The sequence below is a fragment of the Drosophila santomea genome, chromosome 2R (genome assembly GCF_016746245.2).
Source record: "Drosophila santomea strain STO CAGO 1482 chromosome 2R, Prin_Dsan_1.1, whole genome shotgun sequence".
Taxonomy (NCBI): domain Eukaryota; kingdom Metazoa; phylum Arthropoda; class Insecta; order Diptera; family Drosophilidae; genus Drosophila; species Drosophila santomea.
This window is the reverse complement of record NC_053017.2, coordinates 11,201,202-11,218,726: the sequence shown is the minus strand read 5'-3', so window position 1 is coordinate 11,218,726 and position 17,525 is coordinate 11,201,202. Positions and strand designations below refer to the sequence as shown.

Below are 17,525 nucleotides of genomic sequence, written 5' to 3'. Positions count from 1 at the left end.
GGAAATAATAATGCCAAGCAATGTTCGAAAATACTAAATACTTCTATCCCTATAAACTATGCGCATGATTAAGATATTCATCAGGTAAACCATTTAATTCGCATACGAAAGTAGGTGAGAAAGTACTTTGCGGCAGTTGCGGCATTTAAGTGCCACACAACGGTAAGCGGTAAGTAGTAGCCCATAATTGTGTCCACTTGCGTAAGTTTGTGTGTGTGTGTGGCGTCGTAATTAAATTGGCATTAATTAAACTTACGTCGCTTCCGTCGACGGCGCTGCTCAAGTGCCGCTCATTAAGCAATTAAGGGATAATTATCAACGCCGCGCCGTTGCCTTTTTGCAATTTTCATGCGCAAAGTGTTAAAATCACTTAATAGGCGGCCACATCCTGACCTGCCTGCCTCTTTTTGTTGTTGTCCTTACTTCCGCCGCGCCGCCCGACGTGCAAATGTGTGCGTGCGTGCGTGCGTGTGTGTGTGTGTGTGTGAGTGTGCGTAAGCGGCTGCATGTGTGCGATGTTTGTGTACGCACGCGGCTGTTTGTTTAAGTGTAGCGTTAAACGCGGCCACTGACAAGCTGCGAATGCCGCACACCTGTAAGCAATGCCGTCGCACTGCCCGCGTGTATATGTGTGTGTGTGTGTGTGTGTTGAGCCAACAACAACAGCGGCAGCAGCAATAACTAATGGGGCTCCTCCTCGAAATCCGTGAGCCATAAGTTCGTATTAATGCAGTTATAAGTGCAACGCCGCCCGCCCACACACTCACACCTGCACTCACACCTGTAAGCCAGCCACATACATACTGACACTTTGACTGACAACAAAACCAAACAGGAGCAGCAACAGCAGCAGTTAAGCGACCGCCAACAGCCAACTGGCGAGTCAGTCAGTCAGTAAAGCAATTTACAGACATCTGTTACACGTGAGGAGTAGCCACCCACTCCCACTACCACTCACACACACAGACACTCACACACTCGTACGCACACACGCCCGAACTGACACACATGGAAACGAGCTGCATTCGAGCATTTAGGCGAATGGGGGAGGGTTGGAGGGTGTGAGGTGAAAGGTGAAAGGGTTGCGGATGTTGGAAGGGAAAAAACGTGCAGAATGCGTGTAAGCCACACAATTGAACGGAAGCCGCGACCATTCCACTGAATGGAATCAGTTGTTCAGCAATTGGTGGAGCCACTGTAGTGCGGCAGATAGTTCGTAATTGCTTTGCTCACTTTTGCATCACAGTAAAGTAATGTTTGCTATTTGAGAAGGGAATCGGTACGATTGCAATACTTGATCATTAAGTTGATTGAAATAAACAACTAAGCTTTGTTCATAATAAAGATGAAATTTCATAAAATATAAATGCGTTGTAGTAAACCGTTTTTAATTCAGTTTAAAGTCTCTTTCGTGTCTGTTGAGTGTTAATTGGAGTCCCCACATATTTCTTTGTTCTCTTCACACTGATTAGACGATAAACTATTTGGGCCTCTGGTAGTGGAAACCAAACCCCTCTTCGCATCTGGCTCCTCTTGGCATGTGACCCTTGTCAACTCCAAAGACCCGGGGACTGGACGAGAGACACAGCCGAATACCTTTCCCGTTTCCATTTCCAAGCCCAGTCCCAATCCCAATCCCAATCCCAATCCCAGTCCAAGTACCAATCCCAATCCCCCAGCTCCAGCCAAATTTGGATCCCCCCTGAACACTTTCGCCTCGGAGCAAATACAAAAGGCCCCATAAATTCCTGTTTCTGCTGTGGCAATGGCCTGCCTTTTGTGGCAATGGCTACCCATGGCGTGAGATGCTGATCCGAGTGAGTCCCCGTATCCATATCCATCTCTCCAGCTCGGAGCTCGGAGACCCATGGACTCCGTTCCATAAACGGATTGGCCCCAAGGTGTAAAACTTGATGTTGCTGTTGCTGTTGCTTTTGCTGTTGCTGCTGCACACTTTTCAAAAATGCCTGTCAATGCGTGACATTTCATATTTAAGTTATAATCTGCATGCATTACTTTTGGGGCCCAGAACGACAAGGGGCATGTAGAAATTTAATGGTATGCTAAATTAACTGCAGGCTAATTTTCAATAAAGCTGACAGCCGTATGTACACGACACAAATGTGTGTATGATTGAGAGTGTATGTGTGTGTGTGTGTGAGTGACGCACACTAAATTAATATAAATGAAATGAGTGAAAATGAGATGGGCCGTAGGATGGCAGTTTTAGAAATTGAACAAAAACTTAATAAATACCTGCCAGCCATTCGGTTGCAATTAATAACGGGTTAGACCCCCACTTTCGGACTAATCAGCCACCTTGCCACCCAACCACCCACTCCTAACTGTTGCCGCATCACATCGAACATGTTGGAAACATTGAAACCAGTTTTCAAGGCTTATCATCTCACAGCCATCTAAATGATCCTTTTGCCGGCAGGATGGACCATATAAACACAACGTTCCAACATGTTGCAAGCGAAGAAGAAGCCGAACAAGGGGTGCGCCGCCAGGGGAGGGGGGGGGTGGGGCATGCGAATGCGAATGCCCCAAGGGCAAAAACACCGAACCCCACCGAAGCTGAGACAGAAACAGCAACAGAGAAAGAGAGAGCGAGCGAGAGTTGCGATTTGAACTGCCTGATGCTTGGCTGATGCTGATGCTGATGTCGCTCCATCCCATTCCGTCCGCCCCTCCGGGGAAGCAGAGCCCCCCGCGCCCCGCATCCGCTCCTGCTCCTCCTTGGCCGCAGGACATTCGCTTGTAATTATAATATTTCATCCCAAAAGTAGCTCCCAGGCATCAGTCAGTTTCGGTTTGCGGTAAGTGGGGAAGCAGTGCTGCAGGAGCAGCGGGGAAGCGGTGAAGGGGGGAAGCGGTGAAGCGGTGAAGCGGGGTAGCGGGGAGCGAAGGCAATGCTGGCTGAGGGGGCGGGCGGGCGTAGCGGCGGCAGCAGCGGGTTTTGGCAACAATGCAGCAGCAGCCAACAATGATGAATTTTTGAACTCAACGTGTAAAAGGTACAGTGATATCTGCCAGCAGAGGGAAGGTAGACCCAAAACTGGGGAAGTATATAACAAGGAGTAACCTAGTCCTGTCAGTTCTTCAGTAACCAATATCAGTTTCTAACTAAGCACTATATATTTAGGTTATATTACCCTTAATGTATATACATATATTATAAGTATCATAATGCAGAATGATAGATGACCAGTGCCCACTGTGAACCCCAAGAGCACCCTGGCTGCAAGGCTACTGTGATTGTGACCTCCAACAGTGGCCAATCCCAATCCCAATCTGATTCCGAAACCCAGGTCATTGCAGCCCTCGCAACTCATCGCATTACCCAGGGCAGTTCAAGGGCCAAAGGATTTAGGATTTCTTTTCGCATTGTTGGCTTATTAAATAGCTGAGCTCGCTCTTTTTTTTTGGGGGGGGAGAAGGTGGTCAGCACTCGCTTTGCAAATTAGCCGTCAATAGAGGGACGCCCCAATCCGAGACCCCAAATCGGTAGACCAAGCGGAGTCAGTGCCGCAGGCTGAAAGCGCTTAAAAACGCTGACACATGAAATGCAAAATGCAATTCACGGCAGTCAGAAAACGGTATTAAGTGCAGTCGAGGCGCTTGACAGCGGCATGCGGCATGCGGCATGAGGCATGAGGCATGAGGCTTTGGAAGCGGCAGCGGCATTAGGCTTCGACTCAGGCTCAGGATCATTTTCGAATCCTGATTTGTGGTCAAGCGGCGCGGCTTGGCCGGCACCACAATGTGGCAGCATTGTGATAAATTGAGCCGAATGGCATGGCCCGCCAGGCTGCAATCATATTGAACGCTAAAATAATGCCCCCATAACGGCGACACCCCATGGGTAATGGTGTTCTGGTGTTCTGGTGCTCTGGTGCTCTGGTGCTCTGGTGCTCTGTGGTTCTGCTACTCTACGTTCCTCTACGTTCGACTGGTTGCATATTACCGCATCGTTTGCGGCGACATTTAATTAAAATTTCTTTCAGCTGATACGATGGCCGGGTAGCCAAAAGTTTTGGCTAGCCAGTGGCACCCCTCCCCTTACTAACCGTAATGCCGCCTGCTTTGGCCGCGTTTATCGGCTGCAATTTAGTGGCTTGAAGATAACTCTTTCGCCCGCACTCTCCGAGCAGCACTTAATAGCCAAATATGCATACCAATTGGCCGGGACCGGACCGTACTGGACAGAATGGCAGCCGTCGGAGGAGTTGTGCTCCTCTGCTCCCACACAATGCCCATAAAACGACGCTTAATGACTCTTAACTCTGAAACTCTGAGTCCGGGCATTGTTATTACGAACTATGATTATGGTGACTACGAGTCCCCCCGTTTATCTGGCATTCAGTTCCGTTCCGCTTCTGTCATTTGGCGGTGCTGGTGGAGCATTGTCTCCGAGTGTGCATAATATTGGGGCATATATTACACATACGCCGCGTGGGCATAGGCAGCATTTTAATTTCCCGTGCGACAGGAAGTGCATACAAAAATTCAACGGAACACATGCCGCATTGCTGATGACGTTTCCTGTCTGTAGAAATGTCAACTAAGTCGCGAGAGTTATCCTGGTTTTTAGTAATATATAGTATAATAAATGTAATGTATTAACTCTAGAACAACAGGCAGAACAAAATTTTTCATTGGCTAATGGGGTTTGGTTTGGTTTTAAATAATATGAATTTTAATACTGCAGGTAAGCATTAAATTGTCAGTTGATATTAATGCCGTTTTTCGTCAGTCAAAGGATATGCATTTCATAAACGAGACTTTTTCTCTGATCAAATTAGTCACTTCAATGAGCAGGCAGCGCAGACGAGGCATATGTCAAAAGTCGATGCAGTTTAAATACAATTTAATTAACATTCGAATGAATAAGCGCAACAAACGAGGCTTTTCCAAAGGCCCAACCCACCGAAAGCGCCCCCCTTTTGGAATAGCTCTGTGCAAATGCATTCGCCTGGAAATGCGTGCAACTGACAGTTGCATGCAACAAAATCAAAATCAAAGTGCGTATCTAGGCATCTAAATAATCTGCCGCCTCACACCCAGTACGCCCCTTTTAATTGAATGAATTGAATGAATTGCAATTCAATTTTCGGGCTTCTGACTTTCGAATTCTTTATTTTGCACCCCACGCACACACTTTTTGCGAACATCAAACGCAATTAAAGCCAGCCAGTCAGCCAGTCAGGCAGCCAGCGAATGGCTGCAGTCAACTCTTCCAGTCAAAGCCGGAGTGGAGTCGTCGTCTGGCGTCCTGTCAGCTGCTTTGGCTGTCCGCCGGAGCCCTCGGGCCAAGTTCTTGCCTCAAATAGCCGCCGGCGGTGGCAAAGAACCGCCAACAATTCCAAAGCAGCAGAAGACAAATACGGCGAAGAGCGAAAGAAGCAGCAACAACTGCATTTTAGTTGCGCCATACCAAATGGCCGCCAGTTAGGTTTACACTTTCAAAAAGGCTCTTTTACTAAAAAAATGAATGAAAATAACTAACTAATCAAAAAAAAATAGCACTCGCGAACTGTACACTCATTGCTTTTACTCAGCTTTCTTTTCAAAAAGTATTTTAGGCAGAAGCTTGAAGGTCAGCTTTGTGATAGGAAATTAGTATACTTAAATAAATAAGAATTAGGATAGTTGTACACAGAAAATAAATATGAAATATGAGCAGCATTTGGCAGGAATGAATATTTTGCACAGGATAGCCAAACACTCCAACCTTCTGAACCTCATATTAATGTTTGTTAAATGTTTTTAAAAACCTCAAAACAAAGCAATAATTATGTCATTCTGCTTAGCAATTTGCAACAGTGTCTATCTGTTTATGTACAGAGACTTATGTACTAAGTGCGGAACCAAGTTGAAGGAGCTGCGGATGGGAACCGCTTTTGCTGCACGATGACTGTACGAAAAAGCGTCGCTGCGTGAAAAAGTGTCCTGCGGCGGGCAGCGACGCTGGCCGAGGCAGCGAGGTCCTTGCGCTTCGCTGTGTTAATGTTGCCGCAGGACTTAGACGCTTTGATGAGCGGCCAGGACGGGGGGCGAGTGGCGAGGGGAGCAACGGAAACGGAAACAGCCGGAGATGGAAGCTGAAGGAGCGCCGCGAGCGATCGCCAGGATGGGTCGTGGAGAACTGCCGCAGGATATGCGCCTGCGCAACTAACGATGCACGCAACTGCAACTGCCACTGCAACTAGTTGCAACTATTCGCTTTAATTGCATATTAATGCGAAAATGTGTGAAATGTGCCCCCAGGCAATCGACAGCACAGCAGCCCTTGACACTCGAATCGAATACATAGAAACGCCAACACATTTTTGGCCCACTGCCAATACAACCGGTAGGCCAGCTTAGTACAATTTTGTATTTTTATTTGATCATACGTGGGTTGATGAAAATGCAACGCTTACACGTGATTCCAGGAAAGCAGTAAGTCAATTTCAATGAATATAACATTATTTCAACATGTGATTAAATCTCTCAGCAAAGACCATGACAAATGCTTGATCGAGCTGTACAAGCCCAAAAAATTTGTGGCCGAGTCGTAAGTAGTTACAATACCCTGCGTTATACTCTAAACTCTACCCTAAGTTATACTCTAAACTTCCTTTTACTGTAGACTGACTTCGGTTTATTCAAGTCACACCACAGTGACTCCCAACGGATTCGTACACACCGATTCCGTCAGAGGCATCGAGGATCGTCACTTGACCGTTTCCCCTGAACTTCCCAGCCTCCTGGAGCGCAGTGCCCAGTCGCAGAGCAAGAACCTCTATGACCTGTCCCTGCAACTCATGGATCAGGAGGATGCCGGCCACTCGGAGAACGAGTGGGCAGATGAAAGCGGTAGGATTCGACGCAGGGATTCAGCCCCGGATATAGTCTATCGAAATGGTCTGGGTAATGAAAGGGCCTTCAATCTGAAGGAGCGACTGAAAGTTAGGGAGCGAATGAAGGTAAAGGACGCGGGATACTACAGAAAAAGAATGCCCCCAGTTCCCAACATGGAGGTCACAAGCAAGAGGGTACTAGCACATCAACTCCAAGTTTTTCTTAATATTTGATCAAATTTTCACAGATCAAAAAAAGAAATAGGGAATATGCTGAGAATGTGGTCGGAACCCTGAACTCGAAACCAAATCATAAGGTAGGCTAAACTTGAAATACATCAGTGGTTTTTTCATTCATGTTTTACCATTTCAGTTTAGACGCAGGATTCCCGAAAGCTTTGAATCCCTTTGTGCCGAACCAGTAATCCTACCTTCAAAAACTCCTGAAGTCACAAGAAATCCAACAACGCTCAACACGCAGAAAGTCAAAGTGAAACCACAACCAGTAGATTCTGAAAAAGATGTGGACTCCTTTAGATACTCCGAGAACCCGAAGAAAACCTTCAGGGCAATCGTGGGAAGAGCAGTTCAGCAGGCTGACTACCAGAATCAGGATAGTTTTGGCGAAGAGGATCAGAAAGTTCTACTGCAAACTATTGAAAACATAAATTTAGGAAAACTACTAAGAATCCGGGCTGAGCAGCAGTTTCATCGTATGCTGGATCTGATTGGTAAGAAAACTAATGGTAGAGCGAATCAATTCAGCACTATCCTTCTTCTTCAGATGATCACTACATCTATAGTTTGCTGCTTCTGCTGGCCACCTTGGCGTACTTGGTCTATATCCTGTGGTACGATATTAGTGACAATCTGAACGAGGAAGGTCGGTATCTGGGCAAAATGAAAACCTCTAGACTGCCGATGAAGTGTTTCTACTATTTGATGCGTCTGCTGAGAGCTCCCATTTTTTGATGGGCCAGTGAATTTGAAGATTTAAACCAAACATTTTCCACTTTCATAACAACAGTGCGCTCTATTATTCAGTTCTATTTCAATGGCGAAATATTTATTGTAAAATATTTATAAATGGATATTTTGGCTGTTTTTTCGCTCCCCAACAAAGTGTTGAATAGGACTCGCGCTCCAACGCCTCTTGCACGCTGCCACGCCCCTCATTTCCCACCTGGACCGACTGGTGCCGGGCTAACAAATGAAAAACAAATATTAATCTGTGTTGTTTTGCCAAAATAGTAGCAAAAGCCCACTCACACACACATACAGAGACACACACACACACACAAAAGAGCGCACACAGAGTCCGCGGAAATTGTAAAGTGTTAAAAATAATAAATTATTTCTGTTATTCTAAGTGGTATTAGAAAATGCTCATGCATAAATTTAAATTGCCAGCGCGTGTTGCATAAACACTCTGTCGCCGGCGAATTGAAATTCCATTGTCCACAAAGGAATGGCAAAGTGGAAAAACATTAGATAGCCATTCTTTATCCACCTGTCGCCCCACCACCACCCACCACCCACCACCCACACACCCCACACCATCCTCCACACCCCTGACATTCGATAAATGTCATTGCCCAAGGCCGACTAATCCGTGGCATTAACCCCCGAGGGCCGGAGTTTGCAACTTTGGCCGGGGCATGACACAATTTGTGTAATTTGAAAATATTTTTGTGAGCGGCTAAAGACGCTCGTAAGTCACAGATACTTCTCGGCAGCGAACATCGAACCTGTTCGAGGCATTCGAGGCAGCGGAATCAAGGCAGTTGAAAGTGGTAGTTGCAACAACCATTTACAACGTAAACACAACACAACAATGCGGACTATCTGTATCTGCGTAGCGCAAGGGGCGAAGTGTATCTTGCGGATGCGGATGGCCGGCGGGCGATTTCCTATTCTCAGCCATCCTCCTTCACTATCTGAATATGGAATCTGCCCACTGGCGTGACAGCAACGGAATCCAATTCACTTCTAGAGAAAATAAAACAACGAGGCTGACTTATCCCAAAACTTTAATTAAGAAATTTCAAATTTGTATTCATCAATTATGTAACATTATTATGTTTTTTATGTTTTATTATGTTTATTATATTATTATGTTTTTTGTCTCTGTATCCTATTTACTATTTACTATTATGAAGTAAATGTTATTCACACACTATTTACTACGCTCACCTCGTTTTCATTTCTAAGCGAATAAAAATAAGATGAATAACTACAAACATAAATGGTGATTTTTCAATAATAACATTTCTCATAATAGGGAGCTGCGAATTTTGTATTTTATTTGAGATTATGCAGTGCCATGAGTAATGCGATATTTTTGCTTGCTATAATAATGGGATTTTATTTCAAGCGCAATATTGAAGCTATTAACTGATTAGAGGAAAGTTTGGGAATTCCTTTCATTCCAAAAATTTTAAACATTATTTTTAAGATTTCAGAAAAACTGCTCATCATTAATTATTAGAAAATTTCTTTAGCTTTTAATGGGCAGCAAATTAATTAATATTTTATTGGATATATTAACTAGATAAAATCATTTCCGTCTATTTTACAAACCGTGCTCCATTAGCGGTCCCTCCCAGGGCGCAAGTAAGCCAACTTGGCTCGAAGGCTCCCACCAAAATAGATGCCAATTGAACTGAGGGCGATATTCTCACATATAGTGAATGTGGGAACTCTTTTACTTACCTTGAAACACTCACAGAAACGGATACAGATACAAATACAGATACAGTTACAGACCGAAACCTATCTGCTTTGAAGCAACAATGCGGCAAATGTCCCTGGGGCAATATATCTGGCTCAGTGCGACTACGACGCTCATTTGTTTCTCAGTCGTGGACAAGATAATCGCCAATGTCCGCCGCTTAGAGGAGCGGTAGAAGGGCACCAGACGGGGGACGAACTGCTGCGGGGGGCAACGTCTCGTTTTCGAACGTTTGCCCATCGCTGGGGGAAATGTATCTCAATAATTTTCACACGAACTTCAGCCGAAATGAAGTTGTTGCAGCCGGGCTTAGAGCTCTTCATCAGCGCCATTCCGAACGCATCAGTCAGTCAACAAGCTGTGGCTCTCTGGATGTGGCAGTGGCAGTGGCGATGGCGGTGGCAGTGGCAACAGCTGTACGACACAGACGCATGCAACCGGCTTACACTCGCCGCTCCACACACCACTCCCCCCGCAATCAGCACCGCCGTTCGCCCAGCCCCACAGTTGCTCCTTCAGACGGAGACAGACGGTAACTGAAACTGTCACAACGTCAGCGCGAACACCTTTGGCGCTGGTTCGACTTCATTTGGCTATCAGGATCTTCACTCCCACGCGCTGTCGCCAGTGTCTCCACCTCGTCGCCATGGCTGCAAAAGCTTCGGATACAGGTGAGCACGGAAAGAAATAGATGGGCGACCCAATATGAAATTGTAGATACATTTGCATTCATACAATACAGCTGGCATGAGGATTTGTTTACAGTGTACTGTGAGGCTGCCACAGATAGAGGCAAAGCCAAAGCTGATGCCAGGACCGAAACAGAGGAGAGCAGAGCTCTGGGGCCTGTTTCGCTTGTAATTATAATATTCCAGCCAACCCAGAACTTTGCCCACGGCCGCAAACAGGAAGATGAAGCGGCGTCATACGGAACTTTCGTTGTTGTTGCCGCGCTGTGGCACATGCAACACGACAACAGCAACAACAATGAAGACGGCAACAGCAACGGCAACGGCAACGGCGACTCCGACTCCGACAACGCCCGCAGACTTTGCGGATGACCTCGAGCGCCACAAATGCTGATTACGAGGCCGTCCCACTAGCAGCAGCTACAGCATTCAGAGCCCCATCAGCAGCGCCAAAAAAAAAAGGAGCACGGATGCCCAGCGTATCCTTAACGAAGGCCAAATACCCTGGCCCTCGAGCAACATCAAACATTTTAAAAGGTAGCAACACACGCAAAGATAGCTGCTTCCATTACAAACGAACTCTTACATATTCATACCGTTTCATATGTTGTATTTTATAGAAATGGGATTAAAAACTCACTACAATTATCTCTTAAATATAAGTGGAAACTATTTGTTAGGAATAAGCTAACATTTAATAATGATTGCCCACTATTTTCCTCATTTGAGCAGCAGTGCGATTGACTTAGGGCCAAAACCCACCAGGAAAAAGCCCAAAAAATGGCAAAAGAATAGGTCGGCGACCTTTTCTCCTTTTGGCCAGCCTGATTTGGCTTTTATTTTGGCTTTTGGGTGCTGACTGGTTGCTGGTGGGTGGTGGGTGGTGGGCAGCTGCGTGTATTTGGCGTTGGCTCTGGGGCTCACCGTGTGCATGTCCAGGAGACCGCTGCTCAGTTGATGGAGCTGCCCCATTTACATAGCTTGAGGTATTTCCATTGATTTCATTGTGCTTTTCATATTATTGTATTTGCAATTTTGATTGCACTTGCCGTCGGGATGGCGATGGAGTGGCGGAGTCGGGGGGTCAAATGCAAAAATCCGCACAGAGGCATTTTAAGCGCAGATTGAGAGGCAACGGAGTGATGACTTGATTATTTTCCATTTAAAATTGACAAACGCACACAAGCGCAGTGGGATTGACCAGCTCAAGGCTTTGGGCATTTTTCTTATTATGAGAAATAATATTTTAGTCAAATATTTGATTTAAATACGATAACTTGGCATTAAGTAAATAAACATAAATAAGACAAAAGACAAGAAAACAACAAATGTCAGATCAAATGTTTGCCCAGAGGCCAGCTTTTGATTTTTATACCCACTGCACTCCATTATCAATTGCAACGACATTGATATATGATGACCGTCGGAGGTCGGAGCAACAACAACGAAAAATAAGAAAAACAGTACGCAATTTATGTGGACAGCGTAGAGCATAAAAGTCGTAAAATCACTGCATGAAACGCACTCAATTGCACTTACATATGCAGATACAGACTCAGATACAGACTCAGATACTGTATCTGCATCTGCATCAGCATCTGAGTCTGGTTGCTGTCAAATCCAGCAATCGAGTGCAGACTTAAGGCATTCATTTGGATGTCTTATTACTCGACTCTGGTTCGTCCATTAATTTAACTGGCCTGCAGGAATTGATAAAAACGCTTTTGGCCCTCTGCGGTGGAATTGCCATTTAACTGGCGACTGCCTCACTGGCACTTGGCCGAATCATATCCTCACCCATCCCCAACAAAAAACTGAGATTGAAAACCGTCATTAGGCACAGTTGGAGCAGAACAAATGTGTCATGTTCGATTTGGGAAAATATCTCTCAAGTTCCTTGATTTTGATTGCAGATTGTCCATGGCCAAAACAAGAGCCCACAGAACAATGCCAGAAACAATTGCCCAGAAATTCAGCAGACAGCCTGAATATTGAAAATGAAAAATAAATACGTTCGGTGTTCTCAGAGAAATCGCAACCGTTTAAGCAGGGGCGTTCTCGAAAAAAGGGATAATGTATATCATCTATCATATTTGACAAGGGAGTACATATCGATCTGTTTACCTTTCTGTGAATCATTTATAAGCGTGAAAATGTACAAAGCCCCCTTAAAATGTACAAACATCACGGCTGTGACTTATTGCCATATGCAACCACTAATTGCAACTGCAGCAGCAATTAAAAGAAATATGAAATTTTCTCGAATTTCCAGCAACATTGCCAAAAACTTCTTTCACAGCTTGTTTGGTTTTTGAGTATACACACACCGCAGTGGGTGTGTGGGTGTGCGTGTGTGGGCTCATTTCAATATGGACAATACACTCATATAGGGCTCCACATACGCCCACAAGAGCACACACCAATACCAATAAATCAGAATGCAAGAACTGACCAAATACAAGAAACGAAAAATGCATAACGAAAGCATAAATTGCCAACAATAAATAACCGAAAAAATTGTAAATAAAGTTGCAGCACAAATATTTCATAAGGCAACGAACGAACAACCGAACCAACGAGCGGCCATATCCCATATCCCAGCTTAGGGCTAAAGAGCAGATGCCAAAAAGCGAGGAACGGTAAGACACCAGAGCCCCTCAAACATTCAAACATCCAAGCATCCCAACTTCCCAACATCCCAGCATCCCAGCATCCCGGCATCCAAGTATCCAAGTATACCAGCATCCAAGTATCCAGGCACTTGGGCAGCAGGCAGCAGACAGCAGACACCAAATGCCAAACACCAGGCGAGGCCAAAAGTATTTACGGCCAACTTAGCACACGAGCAGAAGTGGCAACGTGACACGAGCTTAAGCCCCTTCAAATCGGTCTGATTTCAAAGTCACGAGATCATTACTACTTTCTACAAGCTTAGAATATTAATACTAATAAATAAAAAACTATATTTTTCATAACAAAATATAAAATAGAAAAAAAAAACAAATTGATCGAAATTCTTATCGCTTATAAACCTACAAATGCCTCGAGTATGGGCAAGTAAATCAGTGTTCTTTGAAACATGAAGATCTTCACTGCTGAAATAGCGCTACTAGCGTGTTTAGTTCTTGGGGCAAGGAAAGGATCCAGCATCCTGCTAACGGAGGCAATTAAATCAGTGTTCTTTGCGGCACCACCAAGCACCCATCGATAGTTCGGCGGGTAGTTGGAGGTGAAGATGCCAACAGGTTCGCCAATCCCTGGATGGTCTTGGTGCTCGGTCAAGGAAACTCCATCTGTGACGGCTCGCTCATGTCGTCCAAGTATGTTCTTAACAGTTTTTGGAAATTTTAACTGAAATTGTTCATTTTTAGACAAGTGGTCTTGGGCGAATACGACAGGAGCTGCACTACTTCGGATTGCATTTCCAGTCGCCAAGTGATTGACGTCGATTCCCGGTTTATTCATGATGAATTCAAAATGACTAGCGTAGACAAAAAATATGACATTGATCTCAGGTAACTACATGGTATGAGTTCCAGTATGACCAGCACAACTAAAACAATCTTTTTGCAGACTATGTCAGGGCGATTTGCCTGTCCATTGATCGTCAAGTGGCATGTACTGCTCGATACTTCACTGCCACCGGTTGGGGCGGAACATATTTCAGCGAAGGAAGCAACATTCTACAAAAAGTCACTCTGATGAAGCTCGATAGAAGGTCTTGCACGGACAGGTTAAGGATTAAACTCGATGCATCCCAGTTATGCGTTGGCGGTTTAAACAGGGGCGCTTGTTTAGGGGATTCCGGAGCCCCTTTGACCAAAAAGTTTCATGGTCGGCATTGTCATCTATGGAACTTCATCTTGCAGTGAAGTCGGCGTTTATACAAATGTCGAGCACTATATGGATTGGATTGTAAATACTATTTACGAAAGCAATATGCTTTCATCGCAAGCAGATTAGATATTAACGGCCAACTTAGCACACGAGCAGCAGTGGAAAAGTGACACGAACCTAAGCACCTTTAAACCGGCCTGATATTATTTCAAACTAAGGCTTTTCTGGATCGAACTCTCGAGATCTGCCCACTTATGTGCAGTACTACTTTCTACAAGGTTTAATTATTACTAATAAATGCATAAAAAAGTTTTCAGTACATTTGTTCTTGTACTTTAATATTAAATCACACTTATGAGTCACAAATTAAGTAATAATTATCATGATATAATGTAACATAACATTTTCCTTCTTATATTAAAGTTTGTCATCAGAACAAAAGCTCCAAAAGGTCATAAAAAAAAGAATGACTAATATTATGTCAAATTCTTATCGCTTATATATGTATACATATATAAAAGCCTCGAGTATGGGCAATTAAATCAGTGTTCTTTGAAACATGAAGATCTTCACTGCTGAAATAGCGCTACTAGCGTGTTTAGTTCTTGGGGCAAGGAACGGATCCAGCATCCTGCTAACGGAGGATTGCGGCACCGCCAAGCACCCATCGAGAGTTCGGCGGGTAGTTGGGGGTGAAGATGCCAACAGGTTCGCCAATCCCTGGATGGTCTTGGTGCTCGGTCAATTCGGAGATTTCATCTGTGGCGGTTCGCTCATCACCCGTCGTATGTAGTCCTATCGCAAGTGTTCCCTTCCGCTTCATCCATACTCTTAGTGTTTTTGCAGTTTTTGTACTGACTTCTGCGAGTTGCCTAATGTCGCCGCCCAAGTATGTTCTTAACAGTTTTTGGAATTTTTAAGTAAAATAGTTATTTTTTAGACAAGTGGTCTTGGGCGAATACAACAGAAACTGCACTACTGCGGATTGCATTTCCAGTCGCCAAGTGATTGACGTCGATTCCCGGTTTATTCATGATGAATTCAATATGACTAGCGTAGACAAAAAATATGACATTGGTCTTATTCGGTTGGCAAGGAAGGTGTTGATCTCAGGTAACTACATGGTATGAGTTCCAGTATGACCATCACAACCAAAACAATCTTTTTGCAGACCATGTCAGGCCGATTTGCCTGTCCGTTGATCGTCGAGTGGGACGTACTGCTCGATACCTCACTGCCACCGGTTGGGGCGGAACATATTTCACCGAAAGAAGCAACATTCTACAAAAAGTCACTCTGATGAAGCTCGATAGAAGGTCTTGCACGGGCCTGTTTAGGATTAAACTCGATGCATCCCAGTTATGCGTTGGCGGTTTACACAGAGACACTTGTTTTGGGGATTCTGGAGGCCCGTTGACCGCAAAGTCTCATATGGATGGTAGGGAACATGGGAATAGAAAATCTCGGACTTTCCTGGTCGGCATGGTTAGCTTTGGATCTCGATCTTGCAGTGGAGTCGGCGTTTACACAAATGTCGAGCACTATATGGATTGGATTGTAAATGCCATTTCCAAAAGCAATATGTATTCATCGCAAGACCACCATTTGCGGGAGTCAACTTCACAATCAACTAGTGTAACCAACTAATTCCTTTAAATTGCAATTACATAATAAAGTCGTGTATAATGTACTCGTTTGTGTTCCATGTTTGCATTTGAGCTCATCATTTTAAAGGGATACGATTCGTTTCTCAAGCCACTCACGATCGCATTCCTGGCGCCCACACGCTCCCACACGCCCAGGAGGCCAACTGCATTTGGGCAGCAGCTCGTGGTCCTACCAATAAAGACGGGGCGTGGCGCGCGGGAGGCGGTGGAACAGTGGAGCGGCTCTCGTATCGAAAAGCCAAAAAGTAAAAATGGCCCCCAGCGAATGTTGCAAGCAGCAACAGAGATAAGCAGCCGACTGCGGCAACTTAACATTTCGGGTGGGTGCGAGGTAGAACGGGGGAGCTGAATGAAGGATACGGGGGATGCGGGGAATCCGGGGGAGATGGGCAAACAAATTTCATACTTGGCCCAATGTTTAAACTCTTCAATTGGCTGAGAGCGTTTTTCTCTGTGTGCGCTATCTAAATGTGGCACGATTATTGTTATTATTGCTGTTGTTTCACAGCGCTCGCAGGCGTCCACGGCCAGTTAGTTTTGGCCTAGCTATTTATTTGCATATGCATTTTGCCATCCAAATCTAGCATCCAAATTTATTAGCAATCGCAATGCAACAGCAGGGCCAATCTGCAGCAGCCACACAACAGGTAAGTGAACTGCCAAGACCCTGCAGTCATCTATTCGCTTCTTATTACTCACAAATGGCACACGTTGCGAAGGCATCAGGACTTTTGTCAACGCGAATGCAATTGCAGTGCGGCAAAATGTTGCACAATAAACGAAAATAAGGGAACAAGTGAAGTAACATGGACTGGCTGGGTATGCGACTAACAGATACCCAGGAGTAAAGAAGCAACATTAATCTTTAAGTGTACTAACATGAATGAGTGCGTATGGTAGTTTGATTCAAAACTATCAATTAGGTTTATAATACTCGTATTGTTGTTTTTGATTCTAATATTATTATTAATTCAAAATATTGTATATATACTGCTCTATTGAGTACTGCGATGTTAAGAATCTGTATGCTTTGACCCTTATGTGATCCAGCATACCCTTGACCACGAGCCAAAGTGATGGGTATGCAGGGAAGCAGAGAGACTTGGCGGTCATATAAGAACACCAAGAGGAGCAACAACAAAGGCGAGTACCGCTGGCGATGGAGAAATAAGAGCGGCGGCAACAACAACAAATTGGAATATAAGGCCAGCGGGCATAACGGTGTTCATAATAATGATGGCGTGGTCTCTGAAAAGAACCATGATGGAGGAGCAGCCGCAGCGGCAGCGGCATCGGCAAGAGGAGATGGAGGAGGAGGAGAAGGATGGGGCAGATGGGGGAGATGGAGGAGATGGCGGAGCCAGGAGCCAGGAGCAGGCCGGGAGACCAGGCCGAGGCCGAGGCAAGGACAACATGGCCGCAACATAATGAAAACGAAGGGAATTTTCAGTTCGCGAACTCGGCGTCAAGGATGCTGCGATAGAGGGTAGGGGGGTGGGGAAGGGAAACGGGGATCGTAGAACGGGGGCAACGACGCACGAAACCGCACCAAATGCCCGCTGGCCATTGCAAGTTCTCAAGTGCTTCCGGCTGAGAGGTTGCCTACCCACAACCGCAACGTGAACGAGGACAGCGCCGGGGAGGGGGCGCCACTACTAACACCCGTGCCCACCCACCAGTTTCCGATTCATCCACTCACCCGCCTTCTTGCACTGAGCCAAAAAATAGCTACTGCGCTGCCAAGGATTTATGT

At 45.2% G+C, this 17,525-nt stretch overlaps 2 protein-coding genes across 3 annotated transcripts; both read left to right on the top strand.

The window, feature by feature from the left end:
* The first annotated feature begins 6,289 nt into the window (after positions 1-6,289).
* LOC120445275 lies at positions 6,290-8,223 on the top strand. 2 transcript variants are annotated; one of them, XM_039625572.2, is made up of 6 exons: positions 6,290-6,447; positions 6,503-6,562; positions 6,638-7,043; positions 7,097-7,165; positions 7,222-7,579; positions 7,633-8,223. In XM_039625572.2, exons 1-6 carry the CDS (start codon positions 6,410-6,412, stop codon positions 7,818-7,820), a joined length of 1,119 nt encoding a protein of 372 aa, XP_039481506.1. In that variant the 5' UTR covers positions 6,290-6,409; the 3' UTR covers positions 7,821-8,223. The 2 variants fall into 2 exon arrangements, with proteins under 2 accessions (XP_039481506.1, XP_039481507.1); XM_039625573.2 differs by having other exon boundaries at positions 6,309-6,444.
* Positions 8,224-14,664: 6,441 nt separating this feature from the next.
* Positions 14,665-15,765, top strand: LOC120445933 (CLIP domain-containing serine protease B15). The gene is made up of 4 exons (XM_039626597.1): positions 14,665-14,890; positions 14,952-14,994; positions 15,046-15,218; positions 15,277-15,765. Exons 1-4 carry the CDS (start codon positions 14,665-14,667, stop codon positions 15,750-15,752), a joined length of 918 nt encoding a protein of 305 aa, XP_039482531.1. The 3' UTR covers positions 15,753-15,765.
* The last annotated feature ends 1,760 nt before the right edge of the window (positions 15,766-17,525 follow it).